Source organism: Cyclopterus lumpus, chromosome 20 (assembly GCF_009769545.1).
Source record: "Cyclopterus lumpus isolate fCycLum1 chromosome 20, fCycLum1.pri, whole genome shotgun sequence".
Classification (NCBI taxonomy): domain Eukaryota; kingdom Metazoa; phylum Chordata; class Actinopteri; order Perciformes; family Cyclopteridae; genus Cyclopterus; species Cyclopterus lumpus.
In genome coordinates, this window is record NC_046985.1 from 12,278,014 (window position 1) to 12,297,751 (window position 19,738).

General features: G+C 40.2%; 1 protein-coding gene across 1 annotated transcript in view; it reads right to left on the minus strand.

Annotated features, from left to right (window-relative positions):
* The window catches only part of ctnnd2a (catenin (cadherin-associated protein), delta 2a), a 192,811-nt gene that overhangs the window by 38,638 nt on the left and 134,435 nt on the right, over positions 1-19,738 (minus strand). Inside the window, exons 15-16 of the mRNA XM_034560079.1 lie at positions 13,087-13,273; positions 2,404-2,521 (exon numbers count right to left, since the gene is read on the minus strand). Of these exons, the coding sequence (XP_034415970.1) occupies positions 2,404-2,521; positions 13,087-13,273 (305 nt within the window). The remainder of the gene's footprint in view (positions 1-2,403; positions 2,522-13,086; positions 13,274-19,738) is intronic.

Consider the following 19,738-nt stretch of genomic DNA (forward strand, 5'->3'; position numbering starts at 1 on the left):
GGTAAAAAACGCCCACTCACACTTTTACACTATCGGCCTTCAACCCCCACCTACCAGCCAGACAGAGAGAGACCGCGAGTGACAGAAGGGAGAGACAAAAGATAATCTCACAGGTAATATGTCTCTGTATTTTGTTAGCTCTGACATTGAAATGAGATTAGAAGGAACTCAAGCAAATGAGGAAAAATGACAAGCCCAATATATTGTATCACACCCCATTAAACACCAAGTTTAGAGGCGAACCCGCTGCACGAGTGTGTGCATGAGAGCAAACTATTTCTTACAGGGAATGGCGTCTATGCTTAAGAGTGTACTTTCACTGCGTGCGTGTACTACTTGCGTGCGTGTGCTTGCGTGCGTGTGTTTAGTATCACTGAGAAAGGGGAGTCATTGAGTCAGCAGAGTGGAAATTAACAAAGACAAATCATCAATCTTCTCTCTGTCTGACCGTTGGTTAACACAAAAAAGAACTAAGGAGTATAATTGAACAGCCTCAAGAGATGCAACAAACAAAACAATGTATCACTCCAGCGAGCTGCAGTCATGTCTGAAATTCTATTCAAATGCTATTATAGAATGATGTAGGAGGAGTTTTATTTACAATTTACTTTGACATTTCATATTTCGATCTGTTATTTTCACATTTATTGCGTACCCGGTCTGCACGTTTTAGGGAACGAAAATACTTAGGTTTCAAAATGATTACGTTGTACTAGGAAGGTCAGAGGTAGGGGGCCAGTTACCGAGCAGTAACCTTACAACAAAAATGTCATTATTAATAAATATATAGGAATCACCAGCAAACTAATACAAGACCACAGCAATTTCTGTTGATAAAAGGTTTTGTGTGTATGACCGTGTGCTTCTTTCCACACTGTGCTTTTAGAATATACTTGTCCATAACACTTCTCTGGGACACTAGATGATATACATTAATGGACTTACAGTATACTTCTCCCTGCAGAAGCAACCACATTTAATGCAAGCTGTTAAATATCAACATCATATCATTTACAAAAAATCAGCATCATATTGGATGTGTATGTAGAATAGTGAGTTAGTCTATTAGGTCTTGCACCATCATTTCAAATGACTGTATCAGTTATGTTAATGGCCTCTTAGCTGTGTGCAGGTTCACACTGTGAAACCTATTTAAATATACTTCCTCACATCCATGCAATCCCTTGCAGCACTATAGCAGTAATCTGTAGATTGTGTTTAATGGGACAATCAACTATGAAGCACAATTGTCATATAGTGGATATTCCTCTGATCTTGCACATTTCTGTCTGGATCTGTGAACATGAAAGGCAGAGAGAGGAAAGAGCGGAGACTGTCTTGATGACCAAAATGCAAATCCTGAGGAAGGCTGTGAGTGATGGTGCGGGGAGTTTTTGTGAGTGCACTAACCAAGTTGGAACTGATTATCCAAGTATATGGTAATCAGTTTTAACGTTACTTTAAAAAAAAGAAAGAAACTAAAATAATTTCTGCTTTGACTGATGTTACAAATGCATTAAAAATAATTTGCACAAGGTAAAGTGTTTCTAGATACCAATCATATGTTGTTGACTCCTTGAGCTCTACTGTATTCTGTGGATTAATCAGCCACCTATACGCACGTGTGCAAAGATGAATCAAAAGAGGCAGTACAAAACGAGCACATGGCTAATGTGCATCGCCATTACCGCAGTGACCATGTGCCGGTTCACATGCCAATCAGTCTTTGTTACCGAGGCGACAGCAGTACTCCTCTGGTGACTGCCTTCAGATGGTGAAGAAGGGTGGGCGGTTAAGCAGTGATTAAAGATGGCCATTTAGAGAAGCTGGGAGACAGGAAGACCTTGAGAAGTCAGCTAACCACAACATTGTTTGTGCAGTATTGACTGGCCCCCACATACAGTGTCCTGAACACAAATACACACTCCACACCGACGTGAACGCGTTCTCACACAGGAAAAAACAGAAAAAGTGAACATAAACCCCGTCAACTCACTACACTGGCAGCAAGAAGTGCTGCAGCACTTTGAATTTGAAAGCTGTAATTTGTCCTGAATAAAATGTGTTGAGGAACTGCACGCTCCTTAAACACTAAAATTAATCTTCAATGTGGTGGCTGGTAATGAAAGGAGTTTAAAAAAAAACTACTTTATTATTTCTCACCTCACTTGCAATGAGAACAATTCATCAGTTTGTCTGTGTCTACAACTGAGGGAACAAGACACGTGTTCTCTCTTTCAGCCCAACTTCACGTTGAAGTTTGAAAATTGAGAATTTACTGCTTGACAAGCTTGACAATTAATGCATTTATACAGTCATGCACGTTACATAACCGATGCCAAGATGTTCAAAGTCTCTCTCTCACACACACACACACACACACACACACGCACACAGACACACCTTGCTGTCGATCTCGCTGCTGCCCAGAGAGGTCTGGATGACGTAGAGAAGAGCATCTGTCAGGCCGTCACACTCCCTCATCCTGCGCCTCGCCTCCTCACCGGCGGAGCTTACATTCCTGTAACACACATACAAAGAACACTGGTTAGAGTCTGTGTGTATGAGACTGTGTGTATGAGACTGTGTGTATGAGACTGTGTGTATGAGACTGTGTGTATGAGACTGTGTGTATGAGTCTGTGTGTATGAGTCTGTGTGTATGAGACTTTGTGTATGAGACTGTGTGTATTAATCTGCGCGTATGAGACTGTGTGTATGAGACTGTGTGTATGAGTCTGTGTGTATGAGTCTGTGTGTATGAGTCTGTGTGTATGAGTCTGTGTGTATGAGACTGTGTGTATGAGACTGTGTGTATGAGACTGTGCGTATGAGACTGTGCGTATGAGACTGTGCGTATGAGTCTGTGTGTATGAGTCTGTGTGTATGAGACTTTGTGTATGAGACTGTGTGTATTAGTCTGCGCGTATGAGACTGTGTGTATGAGACTGTGTGTATGAGTCTGTGTGTATGAGTCTGTGTGTATGAGACTGTGTGTATGAGTCTGTGTGTATGAGACTGTGTGTATGAGACTGTGTGTATGAGACTGTGTGTATGAGACTGTGTGTATGAGACTGTGTGTATGAGACTGTGTGTATGAGAGTGTGTGTATGAGTCTGTGTGTATGAGACTATGGGTATGAGTCTGTGTGTATGAGTCTGTGTGTATGAGACTGTGGGTATGAGTCTGTGTGTATGAGACTGTGTGTATGAGTCTGTGTGTATGAGACTGTGGGTATGAGTCTGTGTGTATGAGACTGTGTGTATGAGTCTGTGTGTATGAGACTGTGTGTATGAGTCTGTGTGTATGAGACTGTGGGTATGAGTCTGTGTGTATGAGTCTGTGTGTATGAGTCTGTGTGTATGAGACTGTGTGTATGAGAGTGTGTGTATGAGTCTGTGTGTATTAGTCTGTGTGTATGAGTCTGTGTGTATGAGACTGTGTGTATGAGACTGTGTGTATGAGTCTGTGTGTATGAGTCTGTGTGTATGAGACTGTGTGTATGAGTCTGTGTGTATGAGTCTGTGTGTATGAGTCTGTGTGTATGAGTCTGTGTGTATGAGACGGTGTGTATGAGTCTGTGTGTATGAGAGTGTGTGTATGAGTCTGTGTGTATGAGTCTGTGTGTATGAGACTGTGTGTATGAGACTGTGTGTATGAGAGTGTGTGTATGAGTCTGTGTGTATGAGTCTGTGTGTATGAGACTGTGTGTATGAGACTGTGTGTATGAGTCTGTGTGTATGAGACTGTGTGTATGAGTCTGTGTGTATGAGTCTGTGTGTATGAGACTGTGTGTATGAGACTGTGTGTATGAGTCTGTGTGTATGAGTCTGTGTGTATAAGTCTGTGTGTATGAGACTGTGTGTATGAGACTGTGTGTATGAGTCTGTGTGTATGAGACTGTGTGTATGAGACTGTGTGTATGAGTCTGTGTGTATGAGACTGTGTGTATGACACTGTGTGTATGAGTCTGTGTATATGAGTCTGTGCGTATGAGACTGTGTGTATTAGTCTGTGTGTTTGCCAAACAGAAAGAGAAAAAAAACAAATGGGAAGAGAAAGAGATTTGGTAAGGAGGGGAAATAAGACAGGAAGACAGATGATAGAAAAAAAGAAAGCTGGTTAACGAGGGGTGTAGAGAGAGAGAGGCAGAGAGATAGAGAGGGAGAGAGAGAGCTAGAGAGAGAAACAGCGTTGAACCTGGCAGCTCTCCCTAAACTAAACAATTGAAAATGGAACATTAAAATTCTGGATACATCTCAATCTATGCCCCGAAGGCTCTCTTCAATTTAAAGCACTTGACACAGCCCCCCCAAAAAAGAAGAGGGAGGAAAAAAAAAGCTGCTTTAGTCAGACAGTTGGTCCCTGAACTTCACAGCCAACACTCACACTAACGCTGCTTTGATAATTTCACAATATTGTACCATTTATTATTAACAGCTCTGCCAATGTGATGCACAAAAATAATGAATATCATTTTAACTGAACTGGAGGTACAGGTGGGTGGTGTTGGTTTGGATTTGTTTGGGTTTCAACACGGATACAGAGACACTCAGTCCCAGACATTGACTCATTTGCCCGTGTGGTTAAAATGGATATGAAACCGAGGTGTATGGTACCAGATAGACTATTAGATATAATATTGCATTTCCTTTCTTCAACACAAGAATGAAAACACACAGCTAAAGATTTATAGAATTTCAGAAAATGACGTGAATTAAGGTCACACAATATTATCCGTTGACCCTGTTAGGATCCCTGTCTGATGTTAGTGTTGGCTCCCCTCTTTGTTCCCCTCCTGTCTGGTTTGTTGTTATGTGCTTAATGTTTTGCTTTTGTCAGTCTACAGTCTCCACCTCCGGTTTCCGCCCACTACCACGCCCCTCTCCTTTGGCTCAGCTGGGGCTTGTTGCCCTAAGTGCTGCCAGCTGTTTTAAGGACTATGGCATTCCCTGGCGGGTTGTCAGATCATTCCGGTCACCAGTCTGGTTCCTTACTGTATGTTGGGAACACCAGGTCTCTACCGATCCCGTTGGTTTCAAGGACTAGAGTTGCCCTCCCGGCTCCAGCGAGGGAAGACTTGCTTCTGATCAGCTGGACTATTCTGATCATTGTTTTGTCTGTTTTATTCTTTGCTGTTTTTTCCTCCCCGATCCGTTAGGGAAATAAAGATCCTCACTTTGAATCTTAAAAGCTGCTGCGTGAGCGTGCGTTTGGGTCCTCCACACCACACAACCATAACAGACCCAGTACATAACAGTGCTTACGTTGCAGTAGCTGACTCTTAAGGGCTTAATGATGATGCTGTGTGATTCATGTATATTCAGTAGGGAACACTTTGAAAATTGAGAAATAAGTGCATTTATGTGACATTGAATAACAACTTGGAAGGGAGCAATGCCAGCAATAGGAGAAGATATCATTTTGTTACCGAGACGAAATACTAGGCAGGTTAGTGCTCAAACACACTGCTGTTTTCTAACAAGTTCCTGGAATTAGGTTTCCAAAAAAAGCTTAAAGAAAATATAAAAGCAAGAAAAGCTTTTAAGTGTGTCTCTATGTGTATCGTGATGTAGACAACCTTTAGGGAAATCAATATGAGAGGCAGGGCAAGCACAGTGAAGTATGTGTGTGTCTGTCTATTTGTAAATGCCAAAGTGACAAATGTATACGCAGCATTAAAATATTGTCACAACCACGCAATATATTTCCTTCGCATAGTCACAATGTGCAAAATCAGTCCTTATGAATTCTGTTCATAGTGACGATTGAAGGAGAGTGCTGTCCTCTAAAATTGTTATATTACACAATATTGTCGCTATTAACATTGTGATAGTTATAGAGTGGGAATACATTGCTCTATTGGCTGTCTCATTATTCATTTCTGTGTGTTTTTTAGGCTGGATCTATTCATCACAGAGGGGCCTAATCTGACTTTGGGTTTCGATGATGTCTACTTGTGAGCTTCTTTAACACTTTACCCAGAAGTTTTAAACATAACTTGATCATAAATCAATAGTATCAATATAATTAGCAATTATATCAAACCACAAATCTGCATCTTGTGCCAGAGTCTTGAAAAAGGGACCAATAAGAGTTTGCAAATATCTCGGTGTCCTCATACCATTCCATTATGGCCTTAAACTACAATACAACAGTGTGAATATACAGCCACAGCTTTTATGTATTTTACATCTCTGTATTTATAGGCTGGTGTTACACAATGGACTTTTATTTAAGGACCATACTGCAATGGACCTCCATTATGGTGCCTTAATGATAAGGGGGCCATGGGCGCATTTGACAAAAGAGAGCGCAATAAATCAGTAATTATTAACAAACCCATTAATGAAGTTAGTCACTGTTAAAACATCTTTCTCTTAAGGTGAAATGTCAAAAAAACAGATAAGACGGACAATAGAGCCGACGCGGCGGCGAATAAGTTCATCCATCACATTGGCATTATAAAGAGATCACAGCTGTTTTCACCACTCTATGAGATGAGGTCAATCATTTATTGTACTGATGAGAAACAGAGAAACGAGCGAGAGAGAGGAAGACACAGGGACTCAATTAAAACTTCAAGAGAAGGTCAAGTCATTTTCACCCACGTTGAATGCTAATGGACAAAAAACAAGCACACGATGGAAAACCCTCTTAGCAGAGACACAATCCTCTGCCGAGTCAATATACAAGAACAGTGAAAACAATTCACCTTGACTAATGTTTAAGCAGCGACGACAGGAGGTGGGTGAGAAAGTGAGAGAAGTGGATTATATATTGTTTTCACGCTCAGCCATGAATACGTTGATTTCTGAGATTTGCATCACTTTCTTTTCATCTGACGCCTTATCATGGATGGAGGTGAAGGCTCCTGGCCGTGTAACATACACGTTTAAGTAAAAGAACTTAAACGGTGATGTTCGCTAGTATTGATGTAAACTGTTGACAAAGAATGAATGCCTGAAGATGTAAGTTGTCAACAGATTAGACAAGAATCAAAAGTTCTTAACTAAAAATGGGAAAAAAAAAGAAAGTCCTGAAGGCCATCATCATTCAGTTTTTTTAAGACTGGAATGTACTTAGACTAAGACGATACGGAATACTGGACACTGCTGAATAATCCGTTTTAATCCTTTCTGACCAGATTTTGTATTCAACACATAATCAAAAATAAAAGATATGAATAACTTTAATTGAATTAATTTCCAGAACAGGCTCATGTTTTTTTTATTTTTTTTTTTAATGAAAATGATAATCACAGACCAATGACGTTGCAGCAAGTGGTGCATTAATCCAATCAGGTGGAGGAAAGGTTCATTTAGTTGAATGATTTAATGGCCTTTCTCAACAACAAGGAACAATGTTTGTAAAATAGAAAGAAATTCTCTTCGCTTCAAGATATTAGAAATGATACAGCATATAGCAAATGTACAAAACAAAACAATAATGTCCATGTGCTCTCAATATATTCAAGTATATTTCATCAAGTATAAGACGTATTTCAAAAGAAGATGAAGGATGAGTATGGAGGGTGACATTTTAAGCAATGACTTGGACTCTAAAAACACTTGCTGGTTTTACCTCTGTGTGTGTGTGTGTGTGTGTGTGTGTGTGTGTGTGTGTGTGTGTGTGTGTGTGTAGGTGTAGGTGTGTGTGTGTGTGTGTGTGTGAGTGAGTGAGGGTGTGAATGACGGTTTCTGTGAATGCCCGTAAATTTAACTGGTAATCTCGACTATTTAACGAGTCCATTACAGGCTTGCACTTCATCCTATCTGATGTCACTCCTCATTAATTCAGTCTAACTCATTAGACTGCCATGTTAAATAATTAGCTATCGAGCAAAAAGACGCAGTAATAGATTAAGCATCCTATTTAGAATTTTAAAGTTGTTATTTTAGCTGCATTTAAGTAAAAGGAAAGTGCCAATGGTGCCAGTGCTAAAGAGTAAGCCGTTTCCCAACTTACGCTCAGAATCTTTTTTAAACGCATGGTGTACGAATCCTGGTGGTAACGTATGGCATTAAATGTTAACGTTCAGTATATTCTGTCTTTCTGAAGTATAATAAACAACATTTGGTTTCTTTTAAATTTTTTTTGTTGGAAACATGGTTTGGGGATATTTGTTTGTCTCTCACTCCCTCGTGCCCTGTCTTTTCTCTACTGTCTCTTTCTAATGAAGGCATACATCTTTAGAAAAATGATCAATAAATGATAAATCTGTGAAGCACAGGTATTGCCCAGAATAAGTACAGCCTTATTCGTTTGACCTCTGCTTTACTGAAGTCAACGTATGTACAAGTTAAGTGCCTTGTTTCAGGGATAGCATGTCAGCTCTCCCATCTAGTCTGGCAACCAGTCAAACATGTTCACCATCAAACCTTTCGGATCTCTTTTGATTGACTGATTTTGTCCATTACACAAAAAACAAAAATATAATTTGAATATAGCATTGCTCTGTTTTGTATGCTTCTTCTCACATATCTCAAAAATGGAATACTACACACAACACATTCATTCTTTCTGAAAAGTAGCAGCCACACATAAGTGGGAAGAACTTTACTAACAAGCTTGCTGGTATCTGCAAGACAGGAGTTGGCTTGGCAGTCATTAGAGCACAGCAGAAGTTGACCTTGTTGTTCACCAATTAGGCCCACAGTCTTCGAGACAGGTTATACATTTTTCATTTGACATTGATTTTTCTCTCCAGGGTGCAAACGTGTACCTTTGGAAATTAGTTTAGAGTCACTGAGTAAATTATATATTAGTCACTACTCTACAGTTTTAGTTGTTTGAGGATTAATGCAACATGTACGGGAAATATGTCAACATGAGTGAATCTCGGACAGATGGCTCTCTAATGTTGTTCAAGGAACAAATGGCCACTGAGTGACTTTGTCTCAAACAGCTGGTGTGTGGTAACTTTGCACAAATATCGGATTGTGTGCATGTGTGTGTGTGTGTGTGTGTGTGTGTGTGTGTGTGTGTGAGGGGGGCAGCAGAGGGTCATCAGCAGATGGAGCGCACTAGCATACAAACCAATTAATATCAATGAAATATGGAAACAAAGTAATTCGTGACCACGACTCCTTATTCTTGATTCATCTGATTACTTTTTATATTGCTCTGTTCTGGGTGTCCGAAAGGAAGCAAAATAAATGTGTTTATGAGTGTGTGATGCTGACTAGTAGGCACACACGCACACACACACACACACACACACACACACACACACACACACACACTGTGTAGAGCGTGGCTGAAAACCAACAACCTACAGGGAGGTAAACAGCCCCTTAATGGGGGATACTGAAACCCCTTCACAGGATACCTTGTGTCTGGCCTGAAAACACCGTGTGTGTGCATGTGAGTGTGTGTGCGTGTGTGTGTATGTAAATAGGGGAGGGAACTTTAATGCCCGCCACCTGATTTGGCAACATATGGATCCATCAGTATCATTAGCTGCTTCATATCATTTAGCTACATTAAATATATGCACACATGAACACACAAACATAAATGAAAATATACACACACACACACACACACACACGTAATCGAAACACCTGATGCCCTGACACCAGTTTATTCCCAAAATATGCAACTCCCCCTTGCCGGCTGTGATTTCTGAGATTGATTTAGCTTTTCAGTGGGAACGGAAGTGTGTGGGATTGCATGCATATACAGTACATGCCCATATACAAACTCACCTACAGTACAGATGCTTACGCCCTCAAACATACACAAGAAAACAGACATAGATATACACCAGTGCACACAAAGGCATGTACACACCGTGCAGTGAAGTGCAGAGACACACAAACACACAAACACACACAGCGAAGGAACAATGAGCGAGGTGAGAGGTCTGAAATTGAGCTGATGTACACTGGGACCTGAACATTGTGGCCTTGTGTCAGTTTAACCCCCCAATAACTGTGATAGAAAACAACCATGGTGAGCAGAAACACCTTCATTACTCTCTGTGTCTCTGCTCCCTTCTTTGAGATCCTGTTAGTCTTGTTCACCACTTTCTCTCTGTTCTTATCTCTGCAACTTCTGGTCTTCTTCTCCTCTACTCCCTTGTATTTTTTCCCCTTTACTAGATTTTTTCAATTTGATCTGCACCCTCGCCGTATGAAGCAGTGCTTTGACAGCATCATTTGTCTTTTCCCTGCATCTTCAGAGGTACGTACACACACTGAAGTCCAATAAACACCTTAGTGAGTTAGGGAATAATAAACTTGACATAAAAGTTGAAAGTCTACTGATATCACTGGCAAAAACTGATCCTGTAACTTAGTCTTAAAAGTTCAAGGCAATACATCTTGCATTTGGGATAAACAGACAACTAAAATAAACTAAAATGCTCTGAAGAAATCTTGGCAAAATCTAGGCAGCATTTAGTTTGAGTTTCTTCATGCACAACATTAAACACATTACTTTTATATAATCTGTAGCCCTCAAATCACAAAAACAAACATATCCCCATGTACTCATGCTGGTATTAAGCCATGCAGATGGTGATATATTTTGTTTCAAGACTTTTTAGATATCTGAGACGTCTGTCGCCACCGCAGTGCAGTGGGGGAGAATTTAGTTTGTGATATGCAAAGAATAAAAAGATGACATTTTAAAAACGCAGAAAGCTCAAAAGGAAGCTGTTTCCCATCCACCTGTAAAGATACCAAGAGGGCTAGATAGAGATTTAACCCATCAGATTTGCCTTGTATTTGTGTCACGAATGACACTCAGCCATTGCCAGTGAGGTATTACTAAACCTTCGACATGCATGACATGTAATGAAGACCCATTTTAGCTCATGTGGCCTTAAAAAGCAAAAATAATTTAAAGGAAATGTAATTATTTTTATAAAATCCTATTTACAAAATGTAGCTTAAATATACTAAACTCAGTATCTCTGATGCACCATCGCTACTGCTTGAGAGCAACTGTAATGGGAATACATTGAATGTGTATTAAACAGAGGAATGTCTTTATAAACACAATCACCTATATTCTGTACTCGTGCAAGTCCCCAGTTATATACACCCAGGTTTTTTCAAAAGCGCTCTTTTGATACTCATAATAACTTATTGGACCACACTGTCAATTCCCTGTTGTCATCAACTTATTTGTTACAGTTAACAACAACACAAATAAGAATTAAATAATATAAAATCAGTATTGACTAAAAATACATTAGAACATTATAGCATTCCCAACTGAATATCTATTTCAATTCAGTGGACTGAATTAGATTGGTGCAGATTATTGTGTATAATCATTTTGTCCAGTACCACAGGCCCCAAGACAGTTCCTGTGCTATTACATTACAATTCTGACAACAAAAGCCACTGAGGTTTATAACAAAAATCTAACCTGGATTTTACCTTCAAAACGCTTATTTAATTACACCGAAGCAATACACCTGGCACTGAGCGCTGTGGTCAAGATTTAGAATAGATATTAAAGTGCTGTATATCACAAAGCGTTCCTCTGAGGCAAAGTACAACAGTAGTGCAGCAAAGACACAGAAATGTACAAGAGTGTTGTTGCTATTATATATGAGATAGTTTTACTGTTGAAATAACAATTGATAAAGGTCTTCAAAATAGAAGTGCTAGTGTTGAATCGGGTCTTCCCACTGATTGTCAGGTGATGTTTATTTCTGTTTGTGAAATCTGACTGAAAAGCATCCAGTTTGGGAAGACCACAATTATGCAAGCTGGTATTCATATTTAAAGCAATCACAAATGGAACAATTACAGGAGCAACTGGAAGCCTTTGCTTTGATATGTTGATTGCATGCACACAATGCCACACCTAACACACACAGTTATGTGAATTACATAGAAAGACCTGTTTGTAACATCTTCAGAATGGCTTTAAATGCTTTTGAGAGACATTCAGTAGCTGGAGATATGCATTCCAAACAGTTTGAGAGAAGCTTTGCAAAGCGAGTGGGGAGAGGTTTAATCCAGAGGCTGCTGGTGGTTGATTGAGTGCACAGCTCAAAGAGAGACAGCCAAGTGGACATGGAGTTTTTTTTCGGAACCGTTTCAGCCCTCTGTGGAGTTGGTGTGAGAGTGTGTGTACATATACAAACAAATGTTGCTGCATAGGATCAAGACCCAGAGCTCCTTTTCTGTGCATCGGACAAGTGAAATATACAGAATTACAAATCACAACTAGCAGTGTGTATGTGGAGAGTGTATTGTTATGGATGAGGGTTGAATTTTAAAATGTCATTTTAAGGATTGGACTTAAGACAAACTGCACAGCGAATTGTCAAATGCAAACAACTACATTGATTTTTCTGTAATCATTTTCTGGATTCAACAAAAGATGACTGAAGTGTCCGATTAAAGAGCTAATGTTGCTCCAAGGTAAACTTAAAAATGAATCGGCCAATGCCTTACTGGTTGTTCAGTAGACTTTTTCCCCACACATGGGATTTCTTTTGTGAATCCAATGAACACATGTATTATTACAAAGATGCCAGGATTAGTTTGAAATAGTCTGGACTTCTGACTGCTGAGGTATGCGTTCCATTCAAACTAACAGTTTCACCGCAGTATGACTAAGAGAACATGAGGTGTGGCACACTACCACTGTTGTATGTACACTGTAAAAGGTTTACCGTCTGATGAATACAATTAGAGTGCGCACAAGTTAATCAACGATGAGTGATCAACAACACATTAAGCTTTCTTTCATTGTTTCAAGTTTCTTAGGAACAAACTTCATCGTCACAATGTACCGAAACGAAAGTCTTGACACACAGAGGACATGCAATTGAAGGAGTTGCTATGGTTACCACCTTGTTAGTGTGAGAAATAGAGTGCACAAGAGAGAGGGGGAGAGAGAAACAAGTGTACAATGTGTTCATAGTTTGTGAATGTATGCATCTATAATCACACAGCAGTGAACCTTCAAAAGAGACAACATTCATTCTCACACACAAAGAGGCCGTCTCATTATGGAAAATCTCAGGAACAAAGAAACACAAGAAAACTACAGGATTGTTCACAATAGGAGTATATGTGTGTCTGTGTGTGTGTGTGTGTATGTGTGATGCTTTTACCTGAGACACCCTGTAGCATTGCGCAGCACCTGGGAGGTATGAAGATGGAGCTTGCGGTCGTCATGGTGATTGGGGGAGGAGTCCCAGTTAGAGTGGGGTATGATGACGCTATTGGTGAGAACGGCTAGAGCGTCCTGGATGATTGGCATCTTCAGAGCATCACATGACGACAGGTTCCAAAGCACACCTGCACACACACTCACGCATTTCAAACTTTGTTTCTTTTGGCAACATAACTATTAAGCATGTGAAACATATAACTCGACTCTCAAATGAATAAACTAAAAGAAAACTCACCAATTCAGAATTTATGCTGTGTAGCATTTTAAATGTCTTGCTGGAATATTAATGATGCAGGTAAACCAGAATGCTGCACAACTTGTCTTTCAGAAATGAACAAAAGTATAGAGTATAAACGTTTAAGATCATACATTTAGCTGAATAAATCTCTCTTTATAATGTTTCCTACTGTGCACATCGTGAATCATGCCTTTTTAGCAATCATATATTCATGTTCCTGTCAAATATGTGTTCTTGGAGCACGGCTAAGTGAGGACAGCACTCTTTTCCACTTCTTCATTATCACCTCTTCATTCCCTCCGTCAACTTTCCTCATTCATAAGCACACATATTTCACAACATTTTAAAGCAAATGGATCCATTAACCTCACGGGGATATCACAGCAAACATATTCTTGTATTTTGTGAGGTCAGCGCCGTTTAACTCTGTATGTCTAAGAAAAAATCAACACAGACCCAAACTTTTTCTAACCATCTTCTTAATGATACAGAGAGAAGCGAGACCTTTCTGCTGCACTGGACCATCACAAATGAAGTGTGGAGGTACATCAGTGCTGGCAAAGCGGGACAAAAATGACTCCTCTATTTTTTATCCCATTTGAGAATGCCACCCACTCCTTTATTCTGGACTCCGACTCTACAATCTACCTGATGACTTGTGAAATCTGAGAAAATTAATTAGTTTGTTGGTCCAGGCAGAAAGCCAACTGTCCAACCTTTGCATCATTTATCACACACTGTGGGAACACAGGCGCACACACATATACACAAATACACCCTAAACATATGCAGAGTTAATCAGTGGATGTATGCAGCTCCATGCACACAAGTTGTCAGAAAAACTTGCAAGTTTGTATTACGTACACAAGGATACTTTCAATCACCCGTGAGGGCAAACATACTGTACACACAGTGCAATCTATAGTAACACTTAATCACATACAGTATGTGTTCACACACACACACACACACACAGACACACACACTTTTCTTTCTTCTTGTCAGATGGAATACCAGATGCCTCCCCGGGTGACAGCATTAGCCTTGTTGGTCAGCTATGACACACACATGCAAACCACACATTCAATCACACAGGCTTCATCAGTATTTTTGCATTCTACATATGCTAATTAGTCCTTGCTGATTGCACTGGTCATCCCTACCGAGACAGCAAGAGATACAAAGACATACAGCAACAAACAATAAGATGAAAATGTGTGATACAGTGGATGACGGAAGAAGAAAAAAAAGGCACAGGAATGGAATATAATGAGTGGGAAAAGGAAACTGGAGGAGCTGATTGATGGTTTAGGGAGACAGGAACGGAGTGAGAGGAGGAGGAGATATGCAACATGGTTATAATAAGACAAACTATAAAAAGCTGCCGTGTTGAAGGTCACCATCTCTCATGTATTCGGTGTCAGACTCCAGATGTCGCAGGTCCCAGATGACAGATGTCATTCATTTGCACAGTTACCACACAAATACAATATGGTTAAAACTCTCGACACCAAGTGCTCCCTACGCAATGGACCGTGTTCACAGAGGCTGTCAGCCGGCTAAACGATGCGCTGTTCATTCCACAATACAATGTGCTTGTTAGACGTGAACGTAAACAGAACGTAAGGGCGGCAGGGAAAATGCACAGTAGAAAGACACTGTGTGTCATCTGAAACAACAGCAATAGTGGAGATGAGCAAGACACCGACGGTTGAATTTGCAAAGTATGGATTGCGCCGCTGTGAACAGACCATACATTGCATGACACATACACATCCAATCTATTCAGTCATTAACATTTCATTTTAGGAGGAAATGTTAATGACTGAAGAGATTGGAAGTGTATGTGTCATGTAAGGTATGGTCTGCAAATAGAGATGCTGATTTTTCTATAATAAAAGAAAAGAAACTGGGTATAACTTGCAACCACTATCCCGCCTTAATGTCTCGTTCACTGAAAAACTGAACACAAACTGCCTTGGAGGCACTGGGTGTTGACTAGCAGCCAGTTGTTCATGGTCATAATGAAAATCTGAAAATGACAGACAAAGAGATGGGAGGAGAATCAGGCCAAGAAGAAAAAAATGGGAATGAAAAAACATGAGAAAGAGGGAATAACATGAAAGAGAGTTTTAGAGGAAGAAACAAAACAAGATGCAACCTCAGTGTTCTGTAATTGTTTGTTTTTGCTTTGCCATAATTTACTTTGCTTTTATTGCTGCTCATGTCTGTGATTCGCTTCAACTGTAATTGATATGCCTAATACCAAGATTGTTTCTTGATTTTAAGCTGCCAACTTCACACTTGGTTAGGGAGTAGTGAAACTAGCCTCCCAGCTAATGTGGCAATATTTACAATAACAATTACATTGTTAATTTGAACTAAATGTAAACATCTCTAAGACATCTCCACTGCTGTAAAGCGCTTAAGTGGAAACTAAACGTGCAACAATTGTGAGAAAAAACATTGAAGAGAAAGCCAGAGGGAAAGAGAAGAATACTCAAATTGAGGAGAACCGAGCATTAAACTGTGCAAGACAAAGAGTGTGTGGGAAAAGTTGGAAAGAGAAAAAGAAGGCGTGAAAAATGTGTATGAGTGTGTGTACCAGAGAGAGTGTGAGAGGACAAGAAGAAGAGGGTGATAATAAGGCGATGACCTTGCATGATGTTTGGCAGCTCACACTCAGGACGTGCATGTGCGAGTGTGTGTGTGTGTGTGTGTGTTTGTGGGAGTGTGGCAACATTTGCCTTCACTTTCACTAATCAGCCTTCTTCAGATTCTCTCTTTTTCCTCTAAATCTCTCCTCTCATAGGCGAGGTAAAAGCTCAAACATGCACAAACACATATATACTCGGTGGCACACGCATTGGGAAAACACTTCCAAACATCTCTTTTCCTGTGTCGGTCCGTTTCTCAAGTGGCGAGTGTCGTCAGTGTGTGATTGCAATCATGTTGAAACAGTGTTGTCTCTGATGGCAAAGACCTGTCTGCAGGCTTGCAAAGAAACAGGCACAGCTGGCTTCGCTAGGCAATGCACATACAAGAATAAAAACAGATGCACAAACAACACACACTAAGGATGTGAGAGTGTGGGGTTGGGATGTTAATTTTTTGCAGATAGTGTTGAAGACAAAGATCAGGCAGGAGGTGGAAGCACAAAAGAATAGTGTCCTCAGAGTTTTACGGGGCAAGGACACTGTGTCTGCCACTATCTAACATTCAAGGTTGACACACACACACCTGGCCACACTCAAACACCTGCCAGCTCTAGAAACATAGATCTGAAATGCTTCGCTAAACCCAGTGTCCTTATGAGTGTAACATCAGGTGAGAAACAGATGATGATGTCATCCAGGTGGAGCCTTTATGTCTATGTGTGTGTGTGTGTGTGTGTGTGTGTCTGTGTGTGTGCATTCTTCCTTCCTCTCTCCCTGTCTTCATCCCTTTCTCTCCCTCCTCTGACTAGTTCCCCTCAGGTGCTTGACGGACAGTTTCCTAGGAGACGGGTGGCTTTGGGGGAAATGAGGAGATGATTGCATGAATTCATGAATAAATGAGAGTGTGACTTGTAAGGGGTGAGTGAGGCCTGTTCGGCCTCAAGTGGCAATGTTTTATTAATCAGCCTTCATCTGTGTGACTCTATGGGAATTAGTTAGCCATGGGGTCAGAACTTGGTGATGAGTAAAGCCAGAGACGAAAAATGACATTGCTAATGTGTCTACAGAAATCTGCGATAGAAAACTGAAAAAAAAAATATTGTATGGGATAATAGTTGAGGTGACAGTATGTTAACAATTGTTGACCTGACCCCAGGGTCAGACCATTTAACATCCCGTAGTCGGTTCGAGTGAGCGCTAGTCCTGTACTGCTTACACTGGAGGTTTCAATCCCACCGCAGTGAAAATACTGCAGAGACATTACTGCAGGACACAAACAATGTTATAGCAGAGAAGCAGCAAATAAAAAAGTCCCCACAGGAAAACACTGTAATGACTGTGATGGAGCCCTGTCCTCAAGCTTTTTTGAAAGAAGGTTATGAGCTTTGGCTTCAATTAAATTGGCTTTGACAAATAGTATAACAGAAGTGTGAACATGGCGATTTGGACATCTATGGGCAGCGGGGCCTCACGCCTTGAAGGAACAGACGGCAAAGTAAATAACTGTCCGGTAAAGGATGGCACTATGATGATTATGATGATTATTTCACTATGTTGTTTTTTTTGCTAAACCACTAAGTTGGTTTATTGCTAACATCATCAGATTGCAAAAGGTGTCCAGTGTTGGTCACTTCTGTTTACACATACAGTACACTTATTTTGCTTATTGATACTTTTAAGACTCTTAAGCCTCAGTCTTAACTTTCATTTGTTTATGCTTGTGCAATGCATATAATATCAATCAGCACATTAAGACATAAGTCAAAATGTACATTTGTCTCCAAAAATAGTGGCATCTAAAGAGTAATACATTAAAGACGTTTGCATTAAATGCCTGCATTTTAAACACATGACTTTCCTTAGCAGTTGCTTCTCAGCCCAGAGCAGACAGCAGCAGCTGCAGCAGCAGGGTTATGCTATGGTCCACTGCTTCAAGGTGAGCCCATGAGTAAGGATAGCATCTCCTATTGACACCCAAAGCCTGTGCATCGACCAGACTTTGACTGACAGGCCCGGAAGCCTTGACTTCGTCCTATCTACCTCACGCTTAGACCCAGGAAGCCAATAAAGCGTGTCTATATTTAAACTTCAAAACCAACAGGGAGATAGGGTAAATTGTTGAGGGAAGGTTTTTTTTTTTTTCAGTCACCCAAAGAAAAAAGAAATATGTCCTGTCTCATTTCCTCAGACCTAAACATATTCTTAAATCACAGAGAATAGGGAAGTGCTTTGACGAAGCTGACAACACAGAAGCAGTAATGAGGAAGCTGATTTGTTTTGACTCTAGTACAACCACTTCTTTTTGAGTCCAGCACTTGAAGAGTGTGTCCATTGATGTTATTTAAGTACGCACCACTGACCCTGATGAACCTCACCAACTGCCATTTGCTTGCTTTCAAATCATTTAGCCACCAATTAGCAATGAAGGTCAAGCTCCGAGAGGAAAGTAATTTGGCAATAGATCCAATGCTTCCTTGCTACGTATCTCTTTTCTTATTGAGAGACATACACATTGCTATGATATTTGCAGCAATAGCCTGAGATTCACACAGACTCGTCTGGTATTTGCCCTTCCCAACGAAAGTCCAAAGCATTTACAGGTTCAGTCCAACAGCACTTGGACTATAGATGTTAGAGGAGGGGAGAAAGTTACTTCATCATTTTCTTGCCTTCCGTTTCTCCGTCAGTACAAGGATCTCAACCAAAGATCTTTCAACTGCTTTATGCCACCAAGATTATTCTTTCCTACTTTTTTTTAATTTTCTTTTTTTACGATCACAATTGTGGTGAAACCACCTCGTACCTCAAGCTGGACAAGGACAAGAAACAACATCCAAATCAGCCTGCAGTAATCAGCTGTATTTGGAGAAGTGTTTGTAATTTGTCTTATGTCTATCTTTTGTATCACATCGCTACCTCTAGTTGCCACCTGTACTTATTCAATGCGTGTAGTTACTGGTCATTTTCTGAAAACAATAGAAAATAATCTGAACACAAGCATTGTATCACTGTGCACACATTATTGGCAAAATGGACACTTTTGATGTTGTGGCTTTGGCCTCGCTCCTAGCATGTCCGCCTTCCACCACATACTAGCTTCAGGATCTGACTTTTTTTCTATTGGTGGAAAAGGTGAAATATTTCCTAAGGGGGTATATTGCTATTTTTTTTACAAAAGATGGTAGCCTATTTTCTCGCATGTAAATATTATTTCCTCTCTGAACCTAGACAGATTCTCAACGCCTCCGTTCTTTGAAGTAGGCACCTCGAGCATCCTTTTTATTGTACTTCCCACATTATTTTATTTTATTTTTTTGACATTGTGTATTTATTTTATATGGATGCATTTAATTAAAACCGTTTTAATGACCAATGCAACATGAACAAATAAGTGTAACATTGTACTCATTGGCTTTTTTTTGTCATAGAAAACATTCAAAATGAACTCCCTAATTGAATTACAGTCATTGCACAACAGTCTTGAGTGGTGAATTAGAGCTCAGGCAGGTGTTCCATGAGGCAAATGAAGATAGACTTCAAAATATAGCTGTACTGGCATGAAAGCAATTGAAATGTGGAGTGCAATGTTAAGTACCAGAGGAAACAGACAACAGGGAAGAGGCATGCATGACACTGATTCACTCAGCCAGCAGCAGGGGAGAGCAAGACAGAGAAGGGCAAAGGCAGGAAGAGTC